The sequence below is a fragment of the Sinocyclocheilus grahami genome, unplaced genomic scaffold (genome assembly GCF_001515645.1).
Source record: "Sinocyclocheilus grahami isolate Dianchi unplaced genomic scaffold, SAMN03320097.WGS_v1.1 scaffold54.1, whole genome shotgun sequence".
In the NCBI taxonomy this organism is placed as follows: domain Eukaryota; kingdom Metazoa; phylum Chordata; class Actinopteri; order Cypriniformes; family Cyprinidae; genus Sinocyclocheilus; species Sinocyclocheilus grahami.
Genome location: NW_015505233.1, coordinates 1,211,012 through 1,233,182, shown reverse-complemented (window position 1 = coordinate 1,233,182; position 22,171 = coordinate 1,211,012). Strand labels below are relative to the sequence as shown.

The 22,171-nt window shown below is 38.3% G+C and overlaps 1 protein-coding gene across 4 annotated transcripts in view; it reads right to left on the bottom strand.

Moving 5' to 3' along the window:
* Positions 1–2,069: 2,069 nt before the first annotated feature.
* The window catches only part of LOC107583483 (forkhead box protein N3-like), a 116,572-nt gene continuing 96,470 nt past the window's right edge, over positions 2,070–22,171 (bottom strand). For all 4 annotated transcript variants that reach the window (XM_016269692.1, XM_016269691.1, XM_016269694.1 and 1 more), the window contains exons 5-6: positions 4,690–4,798; positions 2,070–2,562 (exon numbers count right to left, since the gene is read on the bottom strand). In XM_016269692.1, the coding sequence (XP_016125178.1) occupies positions 2,094–2,562; positions 4,690–4,798 (578 nt within the window). In that variant the 3' untranslated portion in view covers positions 2,070–2,093. The remainder of the gene's footprint in view (positions 2,563–4,689; positions 4,799–22,171) is intronic.

Here is a 22,171-nt window from a genome sequence, read left to right as displayed (position 1 = left end):
AATACTGATGACTCCTGAACAGTGCTACATGTAAATACAGGAATAAAATGAAAGAAAAAAAAAAACTGCAGATCCAAAGTCTCGTGGAACAAAATGGAAGACCCTGAATAAATCACAGACATGCACATCTGGATTACATATGGAAGTAAAGCAGGCACGAAGCCGGAAGGGGACCGACACTCACTACGAACTTCTCCTTGACGACATTGACATTGACATAGCGGGTATTCGTGGGGGCCGCTAGCGTGGACCGAGACAGCCCGAGCCCCAGTCCTCGTATTGCAGAGAGAGTTTCCCAACAGTCGGTGTTTGTCCCTGAAGAAGGTAATTGTTAAAGATGCCTGCTTCAACACAAAGGCGATGAGGACGACAAATGGAAATCAAATCCGACAAAAACAACGAAAGAGACTAGGCCAATTGGCACATTTATATATGAAAATAATTCATGCTCCATGCTAAATACATTATTTACCTTACATGAACTTTGATTTTTTTTAAAAACGGTCTTGTTTTATCTTTACAGAACCCATGCAACACGATTTGGAAAATCCTGCTGGCTACATTGCTTAAATTAAGAAAGGAAAATGGTCTAGTGTTACTTTTATACAGTGTTTATCCTGACTGGATGAAATTGCTTATTACATCAGGAGGGTTTCAAATAAAAAAAAAAGTAAAAAAGTAAACAAATGAACAAACACAAAACAACTCCACAGTCATTAATTTCTGCTATTAAAACACAATTGGCAGGTATTGTAGCTTTAGCTCCGAGTTTTCATTTTCATTGTGCCGAAGAAAGAGTATCACCATCCACTATCTGTTTAGATGGAAAATATCACTCAATTTGATTGCTTAGGAAAAAAACGTGGGCAGTTTTAAGAGACTTATTGGTAAATGTATCACTTTTGACTCCAAAAAGCACTACGACAAAAGCTTATGGCTTTACTCTCATCCCAGTGAACTATGATTCATACGAGCTAAACGACAACTATGAGTGTTTTCCACACGATGCTTTAACAACCAGAGCATCAAGGGGAAGTGACATCAGAGAAACTGCTTGAGGATTGTCTTTGGCACTGCCCTGTGCTTCTAAAACATCTTATATTACAGCAGAGATTACTATAACCCATAATTATCACTAACTCGAGAACTACTCTGACTGCAGAACATGCTGCAGAACACAATTTTTTGTCATGTTTTTAAAGGATTAGTTCTCCCCAAAATTACAATTCTGTCATCCTTTATTCACCCTTATGTGGTTCCAAACCCAAAGACTCATCTTTGGAACACAAATGAAGATATTTTTAATGAAATGTGAGTGATTTCTGTCCAATTGAAAGTCTTTTCAATTCAGCCAAAACTCTCACGTTTCAAAACGTTCATAAAGACAAAAAAAAACAAACAAGTGGTTTAATCCAAGTCTCCCGAAGAAACACAATCAAGAACCTCATAGGTTCTTGCGTGTCAAGCAAGTATGCTTGAGCTTCTGTTTGCTGTTTGCTTAATGTGTATGTGAATAAAAGCCAAAATTAAATATGTTCATCATATAAAGCAAGACTTGGAATAAACCACTTAATTTATGTGGATTTTTTTTCTTTTGAACGATCTATTCAAGTTTTGGTTGAATAGACTTTCAGTGGAGGGACAGAAATCTTTCAGATTTGATTGAATTTAATTTGTGTAAAACAAAACTGTGTTCCAAAGATGAACGAAAGTCTTATGGATTTGAAATGAGGGTGGGTAAATGATGACAGAATTTAAATTTTGGGGTGAACTGTCCCTTTAACTATGACAATGGGGCAGGACAATTTTTACTATCACTTTTTTCTCAGTCGAATGAAATGCTTTACTGAATATCTTAAAAAGGGAAGGCTATGGCTTCAATCTCCGTAGATTAAAAAAGAAATCACAATAAAATGAACTAAAAGTGAACTAAAACAAGGAACCCTCTGTAAAATGTTACCTATAAAAATAGGAAAACAAAGTGATTGTTGATATTGCCACAAATCAGTAGAATTCACCTGATGTCCTGGAAAAAAATAGTAAATTCTATTCAAAGTGATGTTTTTTTCTCTCTTTATAATACAGTCAGTTCATTATTTTTGCTCTTTCTGCCCCTTTGCCGTCCGGTTGGTGATATTGTTCAAACAGGCCCTGACTCCCGCCAAATGAAGCAAGGATCCGGCCGCCTCCTTCATCTCCTCGTCGTCACTTTCCGGAGGCTTCTCCGTGCGCCTCTTTTTTAGAGGAAGAGTGTCACTGGCCACTCTCTGTTTGACTTTCGTCAAATGTTGCCATTTCTTGTGCTGGGCCAGAGCGAGGGCATCCACGGACCATTCCTTGGGCTCCTTCTTGATTTTGCTCTTGTCGTCCTCCTCGGCATCGCTGCCGGCCTCGTTGGCGTGGAAGCTCACCTCGCTTCCATCGCAGTGGGCCTCTTCTTCGACATCCGAGCTGGAAGATTTGGCAAAACTGTAGGTGTGGTCATCCTTGGGGTCGCTGCTGAACAGTGGAGAGTTACAGGTGGGCTCGCCATCACTGGTTATTCTGTATCCGAGTACTGACCTATTAACACAGACGAGAGATGCATTAGTGCAAGTGCACACATGCTGTTCCTGTTGTACTGTGTAAGTGCTGAGTAAAACAAATGAACTACATGCACTTAGTGTGTAATTATTTTGTGGAGCTGCTTGTAATTATACTACTATAGCAGTTAATTAAAATAATATGTGTAACATGGACACTCTGTACTGTTTCGCAGTTTTTTGCACAGATGGCAACAACCTCTGGAACACATGAATAAATTCACCCCATTTGTTATTATATAAAGTGAGTAAATCTAAAACACAAAATCTGTCAAGAATATGCCTAGGTAATATTTCACCTAAAATCAAAAGAAAAGAAAAAAAGAAATGAACAATCATATGTACATACACTACCTTTCAAAATGTTTTTGAAAAAGTCTCACCAATGCTTCATTTATTTGATCAAAAATACAGTAATATTGTGAAATATTATTGCAATTTAAAATAATTGCTTTCTATTTGAATATATGTATGAAAATGTAATTTATTCCTGTGATGCAAAGCTGAATTTCAGCATCATTCCTCCAATCTTCAGCCTCACATGATCCTTCAGAAATCAGTTTAATATGCCAATTTAGTACTCAAGAAACATTTCTTATCATTATCAATATGAAAAACAGTTGTGCTGCTTAATTTCTTTTTTAAAACCACCTCTTTTTATTTAAATTTGTGCTATGTGCTGGTAAGCACTGCAGCCTCCAAGCGCCTCATCCTTAAATGTTAAAAACAATTAAACATTTGTCTCTAAAACACACTTGAGCTTTGAAGCACCTCTTCAGTTGGCCAACAACATCATTAAAAAGCAAATCAATTGGTGGATTACAAAACTCTCCACTTTTGGCTAAAATAATATGATGAAAAATGGCAAATAAAGACAGTTGAGCTCTATTTATGCCTCTTACCCTCAGAAACAGTAATGAAGTGTCTTTTAAGTGATGCTTGTTTTGTGCTTCTGGTCACAGTTTATATAGCAGCAGCTCTAAGTGACAAAGAACATCCTGCCGCGCTTTGCAGATATGTTAAAACTCCCTCTGTGGTTCGAAAAATAATCCTAAGAGCTTTTCCACTTCCTGTCTCATATGTGCATTTACGACTCATAAATTATAGCCACAGCACAGCAGGCTAAAGAAACTGCTTCAATAATTAATGCCTAAATGCAGTGTCACTCATTTTAAAGAGGCAAAGAGGCTGTTTTACTCTTTGGACTGTATGCAGCCTGTCACTGCACGATATGTGCATCATACAGCAATTGAGAGCATGAGCAGACCTGAATGCTCTTTTCATCCCAGAGGTAATCAGAGATATTTATCAGGTCTAGGCTTTTGTTTTATGCTAACAAAATAATAAATCTTAGAGCAAACAAACATGTCTGAGTCATATTTCACTACAAATTCAAAAGGAATAAATAAGAAAATTTATTTTAGCATCATCAGGACATTGTCTTCATAAGTAATTTTCATGGTTGTGTTGCAATAAATGTTATTTGTTATTTTAGATATCCTCTCTCATCTTTTTAAGTGGGAGAACTTGCACAATTGGTGGCTGACTAAATACTTTTTTTCCCCACTGTATGTGTATATATATATATATATATATATACAGACAATACAAGCTACATAATTTTTTTTTAAGTAAATTGACCACCACAATGAAGAAAGGAAAGTAGGGGGAAATGTGCTTAATTGTCATTAAAATGATGTCCAGTGCCAAAAATATTAATTGTTCTACAAATCCTAAATATTGTATGCAACTCTCATTACATATATGCAAAAACGATGTTTTATTCCCTTTCATTTATGATGATTAAATGATTCTGAAGAAGTCTTTTCACAACTTTTAAAACAGTTTTATGGAGGTTTTGAATTTTGTTTAAAAGAGTGGGGCCTTAGTCCGGATAGGACTTTGCGCTGATGTCTGCAATGACCTGGCTGCTCTGATCTAATGAAATGTGAGGAACACAGCAGCCAGACTTAAGAGAGTCAAAGGGAGAGGTAAGATATGAGCCAAAGCACTGCAGTGTAAGCATGATTCTGATTGGCTGATAAACCTGTCAATCATGTAATGAGTCGGGAAATGGGCTGAAAGTGACCAGAGGGACAGGACTGACCTGACAGCGGCTGTCCTGCTGACAATGGGGTTGATGGGAAGGGGTCGGATTCCTGGGAAGAGGCCCTGGCTCATCATTCGAGCTCCGTTCTGAATCACTCCCTGAGGGACTGAGGAGAGAACACAGATAATGCGCATTAATACAAACGCTACCTGAAAGCATATGGGAGCAAAAATACACAATGTAAACAATCCTCCATTCATCATGTATAACAGCAGACATACAAAATCCATTCAAAAGCACCACACCATGTTTAAGCATTAAACTCCAGTTGTTGATGCTGCAAAGATGAAATTTCCCTTATAGTTTCAAATAGTCTCAAACAGACAAGAGCTGTCTGAAATAATCTGTTAGGCTGGCTTTTAGAAAATCTTTTTTCAAAAATTTTTCTAAGAGTGAAAATATTGTCAAGATTTCTATATTCAATCATGAAGCATAACCATAAACCCAATAGATGATTATGGCTTTTCTGGTTTACTCATAATGGGAGATGAAAGTAACCCAGACAAAAAACAGAAAACAAGAATTGTGCTGCATCTGAATGAAAGGGTTAGTTCTGCCAAAAATGAAAATTCTGTCATCAATTCTCACCCTCATGTCGGTCGAAATCCGTAAGACCTTCGTTCATCTTCAGAACACAAATTAAAATATTTTTGATGAAATCTGCGAGCTTTCATGAGTCATGGTGAACGTGCATCGAAGACTGACATAGAAGAGAAGAAATATTGAATAAAGTCATTATTTTTGTTTTCTTTGCGCACAAAAAGTATTCTCGCTTCATTAATTTCGGTTGAATCACTGATGTCACATGGACTATTTTATCGATGTCCTTACAACCTTTCTGGGCCTTGAACATGTTAGTTCTGTTGCTGTCTACACTCTTAAAAATAAAGGTGCTTCACGATGCCATAGAACAACCTTTTTTGTCTAAATGGTTCCATAAAGAACCTTTCTGTTTAACAAAATGTTCTTTGTGGCGAAATAAGTTTCTTCATATTATAATTCAGATTTGACTGAATGGTTCTTTGTGGAAACAAAAATGGTTCTTCTATGGCATCGCTGTGAAGAACCTTTTAAGCACCTTTATTTTTAAGAGTGTAAGCAGGGTCAGAAAGCTCTCGGATTTCATTTAAAATATCTTAATTAGTGTTCCAAAGATGAATGTAGGTCTTACGGCCGGGTTTGGAACGACATGAGGATGAGTAATTAATGAGAGAATTTTAATTTTTAGGTGAACTAACCCTTTAAACATTTTTGAATTTTGATTTTTTTTTGCCATTTTTGAATTTTTTTTTTGCCAGGTCTCGTAAATCGATCACTTGATTTTACAAGGAAGCGGTCTGTTATTTGATTCCTTGCATTGTCCAATAAAATGCTGATAATGCTACATGTAACAAGTGACCTTCTTAAAAAAAACTAAACAAAAAAACAATTGACAAGTCAGATTAAACCATTAAAATATGAGAAGTATGTCAAGAAGAAGAATACAATTACACAATATCACACACACACACACACGCACACTTTAAAGGGTTAGTTCACCCAAAAATGAAAATTCTGTCATTAATTACTCACCCTTGTGTTGTTCGAAACCCGTAAGACCTTCGTTCATCTTTGGAACACAATTTAAGATATTTTTTATGAAATATGACGGCTCGAAAATGTGGAATAAAGTCGTTATTTTTGTTTTCTTTGCGCAAAAAGTATTCTCGTAGCTTCGTAACTTTACAGTTGAACCACTGATGTCACACGGACTACTTTGTCGATCATCTTGGTACTTTTCTGGACCTTGAACGTGGTAGTTACCTTGCTGTCTATGCAGGGTCAGAGAGCCCTCAGACTTCATCCAAAATATCTTAAATTGTGTTCCGAAGATGAACGAAGGTCTTACGGGTTTGGAACAACACGAGGGTGAGTAATTAATGACAGAATTTTCATTTTTGGGTGAACTAACCCTTTAACAAATATTTATTATAAAATGTAATAAATATGTATTATTCTCTTTATTACATAGGCCTTTTTCATGGAGGTCACACTCCGCATCCAAAAAACTTTCATGCATCCCCGTTATGTGAATCAGTGCAGCATCCTCTTTTAATGAGGGTTAACCAGGGTTAACCACAATTTTGGCGCTGCAGTCAGACAAACCTAATGGCCGCTGCCCTTCTCTCAGTCCAAGTACGGGGCAACATATAGCTCCATCTGGAAAACGAACCTGGACTGGTAGCAGATGGCAAACACAAAAAAAGGATAAAATAACCATCCATTCAGAATCCAGCACACTGATCTGGCCATTAGGCGGGAGCATTGTTGCCTAGGCAACCGGTCCCCCTATGTATGCCATAGTCACGGAACTCAACTAGGTGACAACGAGATGCGGCTGCGAAGCCGAAAGGAACATCTGGGCTGGCTGGGTGCCCTCTTCACCCGCCTCTCCACCCTGAGGGAACACACTGCCATAACAAGGTGAAGCGATGCCCTGTGACAGAGGCCGTCCCAGCTAACCGAGTGCACAATGAGAATTGACAGAGATGTGCGGCTCTCCACCAATTAGCGTGGATGGGCTAGCAAACTGAATTGCTAATGATCTCGCCCCATTGTGGGCGGTTCATGTCAAGCCATCCATCCAGGCATCAGAAACAACAGCAGGACACAAAAGCAAAGCGCATTCACAGTGCAGCCACATCAGGAAGGAAGCCAGTGAGGCTTTTGTGCCTGGGGATGTTCCCTCTTTTATGTGGATGAGAGCTGTGAAACAAAGGCGAAAAAGTGTTTGCTGGCTCAATAGAAAAGAAATACAGATCTGTGATGGCAAATGAATGCGCCATTGACCGAGATTTTCTATGTGGCATTATGCGACAGCAGGTAATAAATAAAGTACCGTGGACGGTGACTTCCAGGAAGCTGGGCACACACGCGAGCTGTGCAAACATTAGCAGTGATTGGGCGGCATGATGCCCATGGGAAGGTGTCCTGGTGCTCTCACAGGGCCACTGCAGAGGCAGTCAGCACACAAATGCTATCAGCTCTCGGCCTTCCTCTCAAGCGTATTAATGTCGGTGGCAGATGGCCCTGGAAACGGCGGCCCTAATGCACAATACTGTTCACAGCAGTCAATCTGTAAATGAGCCGTCCTGACAGGACTCCTCCTTGGGCAAACTACACATTCAGTAAGAAGTACCTTAAAAACGCTGCTTATACAAAGAGTTTCAGGGCGAGAGTGCTTTTGGCCATTGTTTTCTCACAATACAGCTGGGGGCTGCGTGATTTGTACATTCGGGCCTATGACACGCACCACTGCTTCTGTAGAGCGAGCGCTTCTTTTCTCACAAAAGCCAAACAGCAGGGACTCCACATCCTCTCAAGAATCAGCCTCCGCACATGGGCTCTATGGCCACTGGGCTTCTTCTGTATAAACACCAGTGGAGGAGGAGGTGTACTGAAGGAGCTTTTGTATTCAGCTGCACACTTCTGTATGAACAGGTTCAAGTAAGCAAGGTCAGAGGCCATATAGAATGACCGACCAAAAGCTTGACTTGTATCCGAGTTTGATATAGTGAGAAAATCCTCAGCTTTTTGGCTGTTTTTGTGCAACACAATAGAGACCGACCCAAAACGAACAGTGTTTATTTGTGTATTAGTATCAATCCAGCATAATAATCTGAGATGGCTTACAATAAAAAAAAATAGTCAATTGTCTTTTAAAGGGAGAGTTCAATGCTGAAAATTTTGTCAGCATTTATTCACCCTCATGCCGTTCCAAACCTGTATGAGTTTCTTTCTTATGTTGAACATAGAAGATATTTTGAAGAATGCTGGTAATCAAACAGTTGATGGTCCTCATTGACTTTCATGGTATTTCTTTCCCTACTATGGAAGTCAATGGTGACCAACAACTGTTTGGTTCTTCAGAATATCTTCTTTTGTACATACAACATAAGAAAGAAACGTATACAGGTTTGGAACCACATGAGGGTGAGTAAATGATGACAACATTTTCATTTGAAGTAAAAGCACTACCATATTCCCAAAAATAAAAATTCTGTCATAATTTACTCATCCTCAACCTACAAATAGGACTTTCTGAAAAAAAATCATAGAAGTTCCATAAAAGCAGTCCATATTATTTATATAATTTTAGTCTTTGAACTACACAACAGAGTTTGTGAGGTACATTTTTCTGAACAATTTAATATCAATTAATAAATACAAAATATTAATTGTACTATTATTTAAAATGTCTAAATGTATTATTGTTAAATTTCAAAATTAAAATTGTAAGTAAATTCTAAAAATAATTCCTTTAAATAAATGTTCTTTTGTGTAAAAAGAGAGAAAAACAAAAGTCGCACTGTATTAGGGTTAAGCAGTCACAAAAATTACCAAAAAAGGCAGGCAATCTGGAGCCAAATAAAATAAAATGCACCAATTCCTGTCTTCATTTTCTTTTGTTCTGGTGCTGAACTCATTTGGGAGCCATATGGAAATCTCTTATTCCAAGACTAAAAACTGAGCCAAACATATATCGCCTGATTTAAAATCAGCTCTAGGAATGTCTGAGCCATAAATATCCAATTCAGTGAGTAAAAAAGAATACAGATTAACACCAGCAAGACTTTATGGTCACTACAGCTTTGTAGAAATGCGCCTGAGAAACAAGCATTTACATGCCTGCTCATTTAATCTAATACTGCATCCTCTGGAATCACTCCTCCAAGGTATAATGAGCGAGACACAGTGAGAAAAGAGATAAAGACAGATAAACACACAGACAGACACTGAAAGGAAGAGGAAAGGCGACGAGTAATGCAGATGACAAATTCCTTGTTCTGTAAACTTGGCGCCTGCTGTTGAGCAATAAAGCCCATGCATTTAGCTTAATTCTTTTCCCAGACGAACTATAGGAAGTATATTGGATTTGAGGGGATCGGTTTTCAGCTCGAATAGTTGCAGCGTGATAAATGTCAGCATTAGTCGGAATTAAAAGGAAGGAGCAGTCAAGTGATACACTGCTATCTTGAGGCATTGAGGCAGGAATAGCAGTGCAAAACGATGCCGGCGTCTTAAACAATTCTCCTACACGCAACAGAGAGCACTCGGCTGTGCTGATGGATTCCCGGGTTGCTATGAGAAGTCCTTCTGCCTTTCACGGCCAAATAAAAGCCCCAATACACACTCGCGAGATGGCTAGCGCATACATCATTCGCATAAAGCCTTGAGAGACAGAAACCGAGTTCGACAGCAGATGCCTTTTTGTTCATAGAGCCGCAGCGACTGCCACGGCACAGAACCGAATCCAACCAAAACGCCGTTCAAGGATAGCATTTCAGGAGGAGTTGCTGTCAGTACACTGGCAGAGATCGAAGGGCCCTTTGTAGGTCACACAGTGACAAGGGACTAATCTTCCGCTCGCTGCTTCACAACTATTTACCAGGCTGCCATGGCAACCCAGACCGACATCTGAGTGTTCGCCTTTGACTCGGATCCCGCCTCTCACCCCGGTGACCAGGAGCAAGGTCAGGCCGCAAAGATAAACAACGCACAGAGTCTCAATGTTACGCAACGCTCCCGCTGACAGAAAGCAGATGCGAGCAAACGAACGCTCTTTTTAAGTCAGCGCCGGCTGCGTAAAACAGAGGCGGGCGGGATGCCAGCGCATGTTTTGAATGCTCGGCGTGTGAGCTCTCCTTTGATTCTTCAGACAAATGAACATGTTGAAGTGCTTGAAGAATATCTATTATTCACAGGGTGGAGACCCAGCGTTCATTTAAGTGCTAGGCTCTGATGAGATTTTAGCACACGTTGTCAGGCATGCAAACTAAACAACGCCTCGCACCACGTCAGAGCCCCGGGGTAAGCATTTTTAAGTGGCACGTCTTCAAACACAACCAGCGTTTTTACAAATAAACCTGTAGTTGAGGTCAAGTTGAGGTATGCAAGTTTGAAAACAAAACAAATCAAGTCATTTCACTATGCTGGGTCTCGCCACACTCTTAAAGGGATAGTCTACCCAAAAATGGAAATTCTGTCATCATTTAGTCACCCACATGCAGTTCCAAAGCTGTATGCATTTCTTTCTTCTGTTAAACACAAAATTAGATATTCTGAAGAATGTTGGTAATAAAACAGTTGCGGGTAGCAATTGACTTCAATAGTACTTTTTAAATAGTTTCCATACAATGGAAGTCAATGAGAACCAACATTTTCAGAATTTTGGGAACAGAATTTTCAATTTTGGTATACTATGCCAAAGGTTCTAAAAGAGTGTTTTCAGAGCGATGCCATAGAAGAGGGTAAAAAAAAATCGGTAACACTTTATTTTAAGGTGTCCTTGTAACACGTTACATGTACTTACTATTATAATAACAATAAATTATGCATAATTACATGCAAGTAACCCTGAGCCAAACCCCTAATCCTAACCCTAACCATATAAGTAAATACATGTAGTTAATTAATATTACTCAGTACTTAAATGTATAATTAGACTGTAACAAGGACACCTTAAAATAAAGTGTAACCAAAAAATCTAACTAATAGATATCACCGTACTTTCATCATACCATACTAGCTGATTAATTACATTAATTGATTAATTTTTGTTTTCTGAAATATTTTGTGTAAATATGCAAATGAGACATTCTCTGATTAAATATGCACTAATTTGCATACATTTTTAGAACAGAAGTGTGAACACAAGGCAGGTTCAGAATTCTTGTTTCATTTTGTTGACATATTAGAGTCAAGGTTTTTACAGAAGGGATTTTTGATATCTCTAATTATCATGAATCGGAAAATGCTGTGAACATCCATAAAAAATCATTTTCACCATGTTTTTAGGAAATAAATGTTGTACAAAAGCAGACAACTTATTCTGTATATGAACAAACCTATCTGTAAAAACCTTCAGAATATAGATAGGAATACAACTGTAAAGTTGAGTGTAAATACTACTAAAGTGGAGATTTCTGATCTGAAAAAGATCATTTTGAGAAAATAGCCTTTAAAGATGTGTATTATAACTGAAATCTACAGACACAAATAGAAAAAGTCCAATAAATAAATAAATAAACTAACTGAAAGTATATTTTGCATGTTTTCTTTCCACTAAAAAGAAACATCATGAAAAGTGAAACCAGTGCTTGGAAAAAAAAAGTTTTTGCCTGTAGTGTCTTGCCTTAAAACAACTAATGTTCTTATTGTGAAAAAAAACTTTTCAAAATCAGAAGAACCTTTTTCTACTATAAAGAACTTTTTGTACAGTGTAAGGTTCCATGGAACTATAAATGCCAATAAAGAACCTTTCTTTTTACTTTTTCATGTTGCAATGGCTACATAGAATCGATTGCATAGATCATCAGATTTGAATCCACAAAAGCAGCTGTCCCAGTTAAGCACTGAGCCATAGTAGAGGATAATCCCTCCATCTGGGGGAGAAAAAAAATCACAAACCCCTGTGAAAGGTCAATTACCATTTTTATAATGATGTGGATGGGGATTTGTTTGTTTGCAGCAACCACTAAGTCTAATTGTGCAGTTAATAACACGAAATTCCTTCCCAAAATACACCGTGTTGGCAAACAGATCATAGCTGTTGGATATCAGAGGCTGAGGGAGGAAAACAGTCTGAGAAAGAGAGAGAAAAAGACAGAGAGGGGCAGAAATACTTGAGAAGGGGGGCTATAAACCCAGTCAGACTCCTAAAGCTAGTGTTGTTTTTGTTTCAGTGGGCGAAATCTATAGTACACACACACATAACGCTTTTAAATCCGAGTGCTTTTAAAAACTACTGCGAGCTAAAAACTGAAAAACGTACAGTTTTTGGGTGTCCTGCCTCTTCATTTTCATAAGATTAAAGCGACTTCTGTATCTAGAGCGGGTCGCCTCAAAGGCGTCGACTCTACTGTACTGCTATAAACTAAGCTCGGAGGCATTCGATGTTACGGTGATGAATAAACACGAAGAGCGTGTTTGTGTGGGTGCCGTCACGTGGTCCGTGTTGATATGCAGAAATTGCTCTAATTCTGAGAGAAGTCAGTAATTTCCCTCAGGTGCCCGCCTCAGGCCCCGCGGTGGTGCGTAGGCCTCGGGAGTGCTCCGAGATTAAGGGCTTACAGTTGGCACATTAGCTGCTAAATGAATCTTGCTCTGTCACTGGTAACGGGGCCACCTAGCTGTCAGAGATATTTCACTGTAGTCCTACTCCACCCCTTGCCTAAATATACCCTTCAACACGCTAATGTACACAAATGCTTACCTACAGTAGCTAATCCTATGGACTATGAAATATTATTTATTTTGTTTTGGCCTTTATGCCCCTTTATCAATACAATGCAAGGTGAGAATGCAATCAGAAAAATATAAATATTTATATTTGCCTGGCTTCGAGGTTTATATTATAATATAAACTACAAAAAAGAACTTCAATAATGGTTCAGCAATGTAGCAGTCAATAAAAATAAAAAAGTCAATAAAAATAAATTTTGTGTTCTTCTATACATCTTTTAGATGTATGAATATATTTTTGAGGTCTTTTTAAAAATTGTTTAAAAAAAACTTTTAAAAATATATAATATTGTGTTATTATTGTACCTAAAACAACAAAAAATGATATAGCTGTACTTTTATACACTCAACACAATATTACACAGTGTTAAAGGGGTCCTATTATGCTTTTTCACTTTTTCAACTTTAGTTATTCTGTAATGTTGCTGTTTGAGCATAAAAAAGATCTGCAAAGTTACAAAGCTCAAAGTCCACTTCAAAAGGAGATATTTTATTTAACAGAAATCACTTTTCAAAAACTACAATGAACGACTCGTTTGGACTACAATGCATATTTTCCGGATATCATCAAGATTGATGAATGGGACTAGACCTGGTTGAGCTGCACTAGAGAAGGCAATGAGTGTTATCACTATGTAGGACACACGCTAGTTTTCCCAAGGCAGACAAACTTAGAGTGCTTACAATCATCCGGGTTTAAATCGCACTCAAATTGATTTGATATTGATGCAATATTTACACTGAAGCTCGCAGGCGGCTATGGTAAGGGGCATGACATTTCCCGACCAGCCGCCGAGTGCTGCCAATCACAACACACACTGGCCCAGCTAACCAATCACAGCACATTTCGTGTTTCAGAAGGCGGGCCTTCATTTGATACAGGAACTATTCGAGCCGTTCATGCCAGACTGGGGAGAGAGGTGTTGTAATAATGTAAAATATGTGAAAAATAATGTGTTCTTCGAACAACCTAGTATGAGAGCCTGTTCTAGTACACCCCCAAAACAAAATCAAGACTTTGCAATAGAGCATAATAGGACCCCTTTAACAAAACAACAAAGTAAAAAACAGATAAGAAACGCTTAAGAAACAGGTTCTGTGATAGTACTAATAGCCTAACTGAGTTATATAACCAGGTTTATATACAGTAATTATCATCAATAAATCCAATTTGCTTCAATCTCACATATATTAAAACTAACTGAATATTACTTGTTCAACAGCTAGCCATATTTAAACAATATTTTAGCCATACTTTTTAACTAAAGTTTTTTCACAATGAACAGATTTATGTTGATTCTAAGCAATTTGAATAAATTAATTTTTTTAATTATGATTATTTAAATAAGTGCTTACATGTTTTATTACTGTAAGTATGATTGATAAATCTGTCAAATATTGTGCTAAAATGGTGTGAATTTTAATATGCAATTTAAATACATCAATCTTAAATTTAAGCCTCTCTCTCTCCAATCTCACATATATTAAAACTAACTGAATATTACTTGTTCAACAGCTAGCCATATTTAAACAATATTTTAGCCATACTTTTTAACTAAAGTTTTTTCACAATGAACAGATTTATGTTGATTCTAAGCAATTTGAATAAATTAATTTTTTAATTATGATTATTTAAATAAGTGCTTACATGTTTTATTTACTGTAAGTATGATTGATAAATCTGTCAAATATTGTGCTAAAATGGTGTGAATTTTAATATGCAATTTAAATACATCAATCTTAAATTTAAGCCTCTCTCTCTCTATATATATATATATACATATTATATATTTTTTTTGATGTCCTAAAAGGAAAGAAACAGCTTCAGCAAATTCTTTGCCACAAGCTAGATCCGAAACACACACATACACACTTGGGTGGGCAAATTAGCCAACCATCAGTACTCCAAAATCAGCTCAGTTTTTGTTTTGAGTGTGGGGTGTTAAGTTACCCAGCGGTACCCCACAGGAGGGAGTTGTGTTGTTTTCTCTCTTTACTTTGGTGCATGTCGATACATGCTAGTGGAGCATGAAAAGCCGCTGCTACAACAGCGTCCACTCAAACAGTTCTTCTTCTCCCCCCTTCTGTCTTTAAATCCCCAAACAAGGATTGTGGGCGGTGTGGCGGAGCCAAACACACATCAGCCGAACGGGATCAAACACTACGGAGACACTCGACGTGTGTGGACACCAGTCAGTCTCGTCCCCTCTGGGACACGCCCTTCTCATAATGACCCTGTCCTCATGCTGCCCTCCACAACCCAGCAGATAAGCCACTAGCGTCTGTGTGTTTTATGAGCCTCTAATGGCCTCCGCACGCACAAGTAGAGCTTAAAACAGTAGAGCGCGCTTGTTCTGTCCTCCCCCCTCTGCTAGTCCTGCTAAACACAAATACACACATACTGGACAATCCTCTCCTTCACATCTTTAAAAGGGTAGTGCACCCACTCACAATGATATTTACCCACTCACATGTCATTCCAAACCCCTTCCAATGCTCTTATTTCCACAGATGACAAAATGAGATGCTCAAGCCGCTTTTTTCCATAAAATGAAAAAGTGAAGAGTGATCAGAGGCTATCAAGCTCCAAAAATGACAAAAAGCACCATAACAGTAGAGCGTATATGTGAGTTGTGCATTGTATTTTAAGTATTTTTTGTGTAAAGAACAGACAAAAACATAAATTGTTAGTACATGAAAATCTCAAAAGATTTTATTTTGAAAACTGCACATTTTAATTTGATACATGTAACATAACAAAATGTTATTTGGCATATTTTTGGCAAAATATTAATCTCATATTTTTTCAGTTGATTTAAAATCATTTTTAATTTGATTTTGAACTGTCACAAAGCTATCTGGCAAGAAAAATGTAAAATAGATTTTACATTTTAAAATCGGAAAATTTTCTTCATCTGAAAACTGACAGGAATAATTTTAGAATTTATTTACGGCTAATTTCACCTCTTAAAAAAACATGAGACTTTATAGTGCACAAAGTGTATGGACTAATTTAAAGCAACAGTTCACCCAAAAATTTAAATTTGCTAAACATTTACTCGCCCTCAGACCATCCAAGATGATGAGAACAGATCTGAAGGAATTTAGCATTGCATCACTTACTTACCAATGTAGAAAGCAATATCAGGATAGAGGACTCGTATTTTAGCCTGAAGCAATGATTTGAAGTTAAAAACACCCTGATGGATTTGTTTATTACAAACACACAGCTTTCTCTGTACAAAACATTAATTGATGGACTAAAGTCGTATGGATCACTTGTGGATTACTGTGATGATTTTATCAGCTGTTTAGACTCCCATTCACTGTGATGTAAAGCAAAATTTCTCCAAATCTGTTTTGATGAAGAAACAAACTCATCTACATCTTGGATGGCCTGAGTGTGAGTACATGTTCAGCAAATGTTGCATTTTTGAGTGAACAATTCCTTTAATTTAGCTTTTTGTCACCTTTAGAGCTTGACAGGTCCGGGTCACCATTCATCTTTTGTATACTACCGTAGAAAGTAAGTCACACAGATTTTAAACAACATATAGGTGTGAGTACATTATGCCATTTTTGGATGAACTATCCCTTTAAAACTCATTTTACAGATGCCCACAGTGCAATGCAAGAAAATGAAGAGCTGACAGGCACAGACTTTCCCTCCTGTTTTTTATTTTTGGCTTTGCACTGTAAAATGGCCCGGTGTGTTGAGTCGAAGAGGATAAATAATTAAACAGCTCTTTTTAAGACATCTTAGTGAGTTCTTCAGCACCACGCACTCAATGTAAGATCTTCGGACGTCTTCCTTCCTCTCGCTCCCCTGGCCGGGGCTTGCTGTCGCCATGACAACCGCTCACATTTCACACACTCCAGAACAGTATATCATGCAAAGGCCGAGGCTAAAACAGGAAATAGCGCTCTGTGCTCAGTCGTGGCTTTCAGAGGCGTGTTTACAGCCAGTAATAGAAACCAGACGCATGGTGGCGACTATAAACATGGACGCTGACATACACACGCTCGGTGTAATATTATAATACGCAGCCCCTGGCTTCAGAGTGTATTTATAGAAGTTACTGTGAGGAAGCAGAGAAATCAGGACGCACTTTATATAACAGAGACAAACACATTTCTGTAAGTGACTTTTAGAGCCAGACTGTTCTCAGGTCAATTTACTAGTTTAAGGTCACGCTTAAATCCACTTCCCACTGACCTCAGAGCCCCCGTGAGCAGTCAGACAGAGTGCTAGAGTTACGAGGTGATCCCAAGGGACGCATCCAGATAAGACCTTGAAGCCACGGATGGTTTATTTGTTTTGGCATTTTCAGTAAAGCGGACATAAAACAGAGCAAACATTTTTTGAAGGGCACGTCAATGTAGCAGAACAAAGCGCTATACGTGTTTCATCTCTGATAATGCGCACGGAACATCCACACAAATCTTTTCAGGCACACCTCCGTAGAGGAGCCGCTAAAGCATGGTGTAGGGTTGGAAATCAACAAAGACTTTGCTCTCCTGTCCCAAACCTGTCTTCCACAACAAAAGGGCCATTTGGAATTCATGAGGACACAGAGGTGCTGATAGTGATCAAGGCTATAGGCCAAGAAGTGTATACATTTCGCTCACTCTCAGGTAGCATTCTACATACATGCTGTGTAGAATTACTGTAAATGTATATGTTTTATCTTTCATCTATATTGTAATCAATTCAAGCGTAACCATAATGAAATATTGGGTTACACTTTACTTGAAGGGGTGTACATAAGACTGACATTACACCTTCATAATCATGACATGACACCTACATAATCATGACATGACACATGTCATGAATATGAAGGTTTTTTATGCATGTTTATGACAACTGTTATTAAGTGTCATTCGCTCAGTTATGTAATTTTTAATGCAAAGATGACATTGTTTGAGATGTCTTTGTTATGGGCTATGGTTAGGGGTAAGGGTAGGGGTAGGGTTAGGTCAAATAATGTCATATTTGCATTAAAAATTACATAACTGAGAGAATGACACTTAATGACAGTTGTCATAAACATGCATAAAACCTCCTTCATATTCATGACATGAGTCATGTCATGATTATGAAGGTGTCATGTCAGTCTTATGCACACCCCTTCAAGTAAAGTGTTACCAAATATTGTTACTAAACCATCTCAATTACATACACTAAAGTTTGAGATCAGTAAGATTTTTAATGATTTCTAAAGAAGTGCCTTATGCTCACCAAAATTCTATTAAAATACAATTTATTCCTGTGATGGCAAAGCTTAATTTTTATCAGCCATTACTACAGTCTTCAGTGTCACATGACCCTTCAGAAATCATTCTAATATGCTGATCAATTTAACATATCTTGGTTGAAAAAAAACCCTATAAAGTATATTAAAATAGAAAGCCCAAAAGCCCTTATTTAAAATTGTGACAGTATTACTGTTTTTTTACTGTATTTTTGATCAAATAAATGCAGCCTTGATGAGAATAAAACACTTTTTCCAAAAAAAAAGAAAAAAAATTAAATCTTACTGATCCCAAACTTTGAAACGGTAGAGTATGTGCTAACTAGTCTTGATTTAACATTGCCATTGAAGTGCCACCTATTGCAATACAATATATTCACACAATAGCAACGCTCTCCTACAACTTTTGCAATTCTGTGCTTATTTCCATCGTTGGTATAAGTAGCAGATGGTGGTAATAGACAAGAAATGTGCAGTTTTATACCATCATGCTTACACTATAAAGGCCGGGACACACCAAGCCGACGGCGAGCGACGGTCGGGCTCACGTCGGCGGCAGTTTGCCTGATTCAACATGTTGAATCGGCGTCGGGGCCGTCGGCGCGAGTGAGAGCTCTGAATGGATGTTCAGTTTAGCGAACGAGTCAGTGCCCGAGAATTAAAGTGAAAGTGATGAAAACAAGCACGTAAATGAAGGCTGTTTAAATTTTACGTGATCTTTCCCAATCATTCTAATATGCGAATGTTTTCATAACTACATGACCCGCTTAAAATGATTAAAGTTATCAACATTACTGATATTCAAAATGGTAAGCAAGTGCTGTTTGTTTACGTTTCATATATATGCGTTTATCTCGTATATCTTTGTTTCGGTTTCTCCTGTTGAATGACGAATATATACTATTGATAGCTGCTGATATAGACCGTTAATTCCTCTCACGCATGCGCAGAACGCACGTGTTAGTTTGCCGTCGGCTGGGCTGTAGTCTGTGGGGTGTGTTCGAGCGCAGCTTTTTGGTCCGACGCTGCAGACGCGAGGCAACAACACCGTCGGCTTTCATCGCTGCTAGTTCTTTGAAGTCGGCTTGATGTGTCCAGGCCTTAACACTTCTTTAGTCATTCTGCAATCCTACAGCCTGAACCACTGTAGTGGACGGACGGTGATTGTTAAGTGTGGACAGCTTTACAATAGCAACCTTCAATAACCTTTACACATTCCACAGAGCAATTAGCATGAGCTATGCCACTTGGCGATTTCAATTTGCTCAGCAAGACGCAACACCCACGAAACTCCGTCTGAGAGACGGGCGAGAAAACAATACGAAGAACAGATGATCTGCTGTCAGTCTCAGAGATGAGCACTCACTGCCTCTGAAGACCAAAGACTTTCTCCTGATTAATGTCTCTAGTTCTGTCCTATCTGCATTCTGTCCGTCTCCTTCTTATTTTTCTCTTTCCCAAGAGAGAAGATTGAATTGACAAAGAGAAATGGCTTTGGAGGTGATGACCCACACAGAATTAGTGCTGCTTAAACATCATTATTATTATTGTTAAGTCATAAAAATCTTTCAAAACCGCTAATGCTAAGTGCTAAGCTTCATCCTGAACTTTTACAAACTACAGACAGGAATTTTTTCTTTCACTCAACCCAATCTGATCCACCCTCGTTCTTTCTCGCTGTCATTTCATTTTATTGTCTTCACTAGCCTGACAAAAATAGAGATTTATTCTTCTTTCGTCTGAGTCATACAGACACAATGCATTCCTTCCTTGGTGGGAGTGGGAGAATGAGATGGAGGAAAGATGGAATGGAAAGAGGGAAAGATGGAGGGATAGACCGACCTCAGGAAAAAAAACTGATTTAGAGGCAGTCAGCATCTATTCAGATAAGCAGGTCAGGAGGCACAAGACCCAGGGCCGCGTCATCCTAATGGGCAACATGGGCTGCAGCCCAGGGCCCCGAACACTAGGGGGCCCCCGAGTAAATTCTCTTTTGCATTTTATTATAGGGTTGCCAACAGTTCCTTATTAAACGGAATCGTCCCATATTTAAGGCATCAGTTTATCCTGTATTTGCAGGCATACGCCGTATGACCACCTAGACCATACAAATAACAAATAAATTATTATTTTTCCAAAGCATTGTTTGAATTGCGAACGTAGGCTTTAAGACCAAGCGGAATCCTCTGCCGCCTAGTCGCTCCCGCTTCACAGCGAGCAGGACTCGTGTTTTGATTTCTGCAAATCAGTTTGGTTGAATGCAGAGATGTGATTATTGATCGTAAGCACAACATCCAGCTAGAAAACATACTATCTACCTTTTACTATTTGCAATAGTTGGACAGAGGCTATGGAATAACCTTCATTTATGTGTGAAAGCTTCAAATTCTGTCTATGAGTTTAAAACAAAATTGAAAGGGTAGGGGGCCCCCAAAGGTTTGTTAGCCCAGGGCCCCGGAAAGGCTTAATGCGGCACTGACAAGACCCAATATATTTCGTATATACAGTGAGCTCCAAAAATCACAAATAACACATATAGGAATTTGAGATATATTCATAATATTCTTGTAGTTGAATCATCCCTCTTATGTTGTAAAGGAAAAGCACTGGAGCTGCATGAACTCCACAAGTTTGCTTAAAACCTGGTGATCATGTTCGCCAGCATGATGATCCAAGAGCATCTCGAGCTTCAACAGAAGAAGCAACATTAGTTACATGATCAGTAGCTGTGCTTACATGGACCCTAATAATCCGTAATTTGACTAAAAAGTGCTCCACATGGCTCCAGGGGGTTAATAAAGCCCTTCTGAAGTGAACTGATATGTTTGTGTAAAATCTCAAAATCCATTCACTGCCATTTTAAAGCTTGGAAGAGGCAGGAGATTTTTTAATATAACTCCGATTGTATTTATCTGAAAGAAGAAAGTCATATACACCTAGGTTGGCTTGAGGATGAGCAAATCATGGGGTAATTTTAATTTTTCAGTGAACTATCCCTTTTACCTTTTCTAATCTGTTCAACTGGACATGTAAACACTTGATCAGATAGAAAATATAAGCAGCACGGCACAAAGTTTAATGTGCTCATCATCTCCTAATTAGGACATGAAATAGATCAATATAAAGTCTTAAAGCTTTTTAAATCAAAGAAGCAGAAGGAAGGCTAATATGCATGTCTTGAAACAGCGAGAAACTGTATATCCGTGCAGTAAGCACACATCAAATCTGACTGGGCGTTACTTATTACTTATTAACATTACTTATCTTATCTTATCTCATTGAAATACTTCTAAAACATTTTCAGGTTTAAATCAAATTTTGGATTCCCAGATTTTAATGTGAATCCCACTGTAAATTTACATATTTACAGTATGCTTTATGTTGGCTGGGACCTTGCGAAATGATGAGACAAGGGTTCCCCAGATGTTTCTCCCTGCTGGAAGGCATGTAGCTTTTAGAGCGGACCCCCCACTGTTAGCCAGGGTGGCATCAGAGGCAGAGATGAATACATTTCAATGTGACTTCTTAGTCACTCATCTGACTCATGTAGGTTCAAAGCAGCCGCTGTAGTAGAGAATGAAAGAATGACTGAAATAAAAATTCACACATCCACCTTTAGAGAAGACAGGTAAAGTCACCGGCATGACAACACAGCACTCTATTGTGCTCTCTTTGCACTCCTTCTCTCAATGTTTCTCTCTTTCTTTCAACTAATTCAAAGAGAGTAAGAAATGCAGAACAATTATGACACAGCAGCTATTTAGCAGTGATGAAATCTGAGGAATGGCAGGTGAACTGAGCATAAGGAACATTTTCAGCCTGATCCCCTGAAGCAAAGCCTCCAGCCAAGAGAAACTCTCCCACATTAATTCATTACTACTTATTACATGAAGAAAACACATTCATGGGGGGGGGGGGGGGTGTTTTTTTCTTTAAAACAA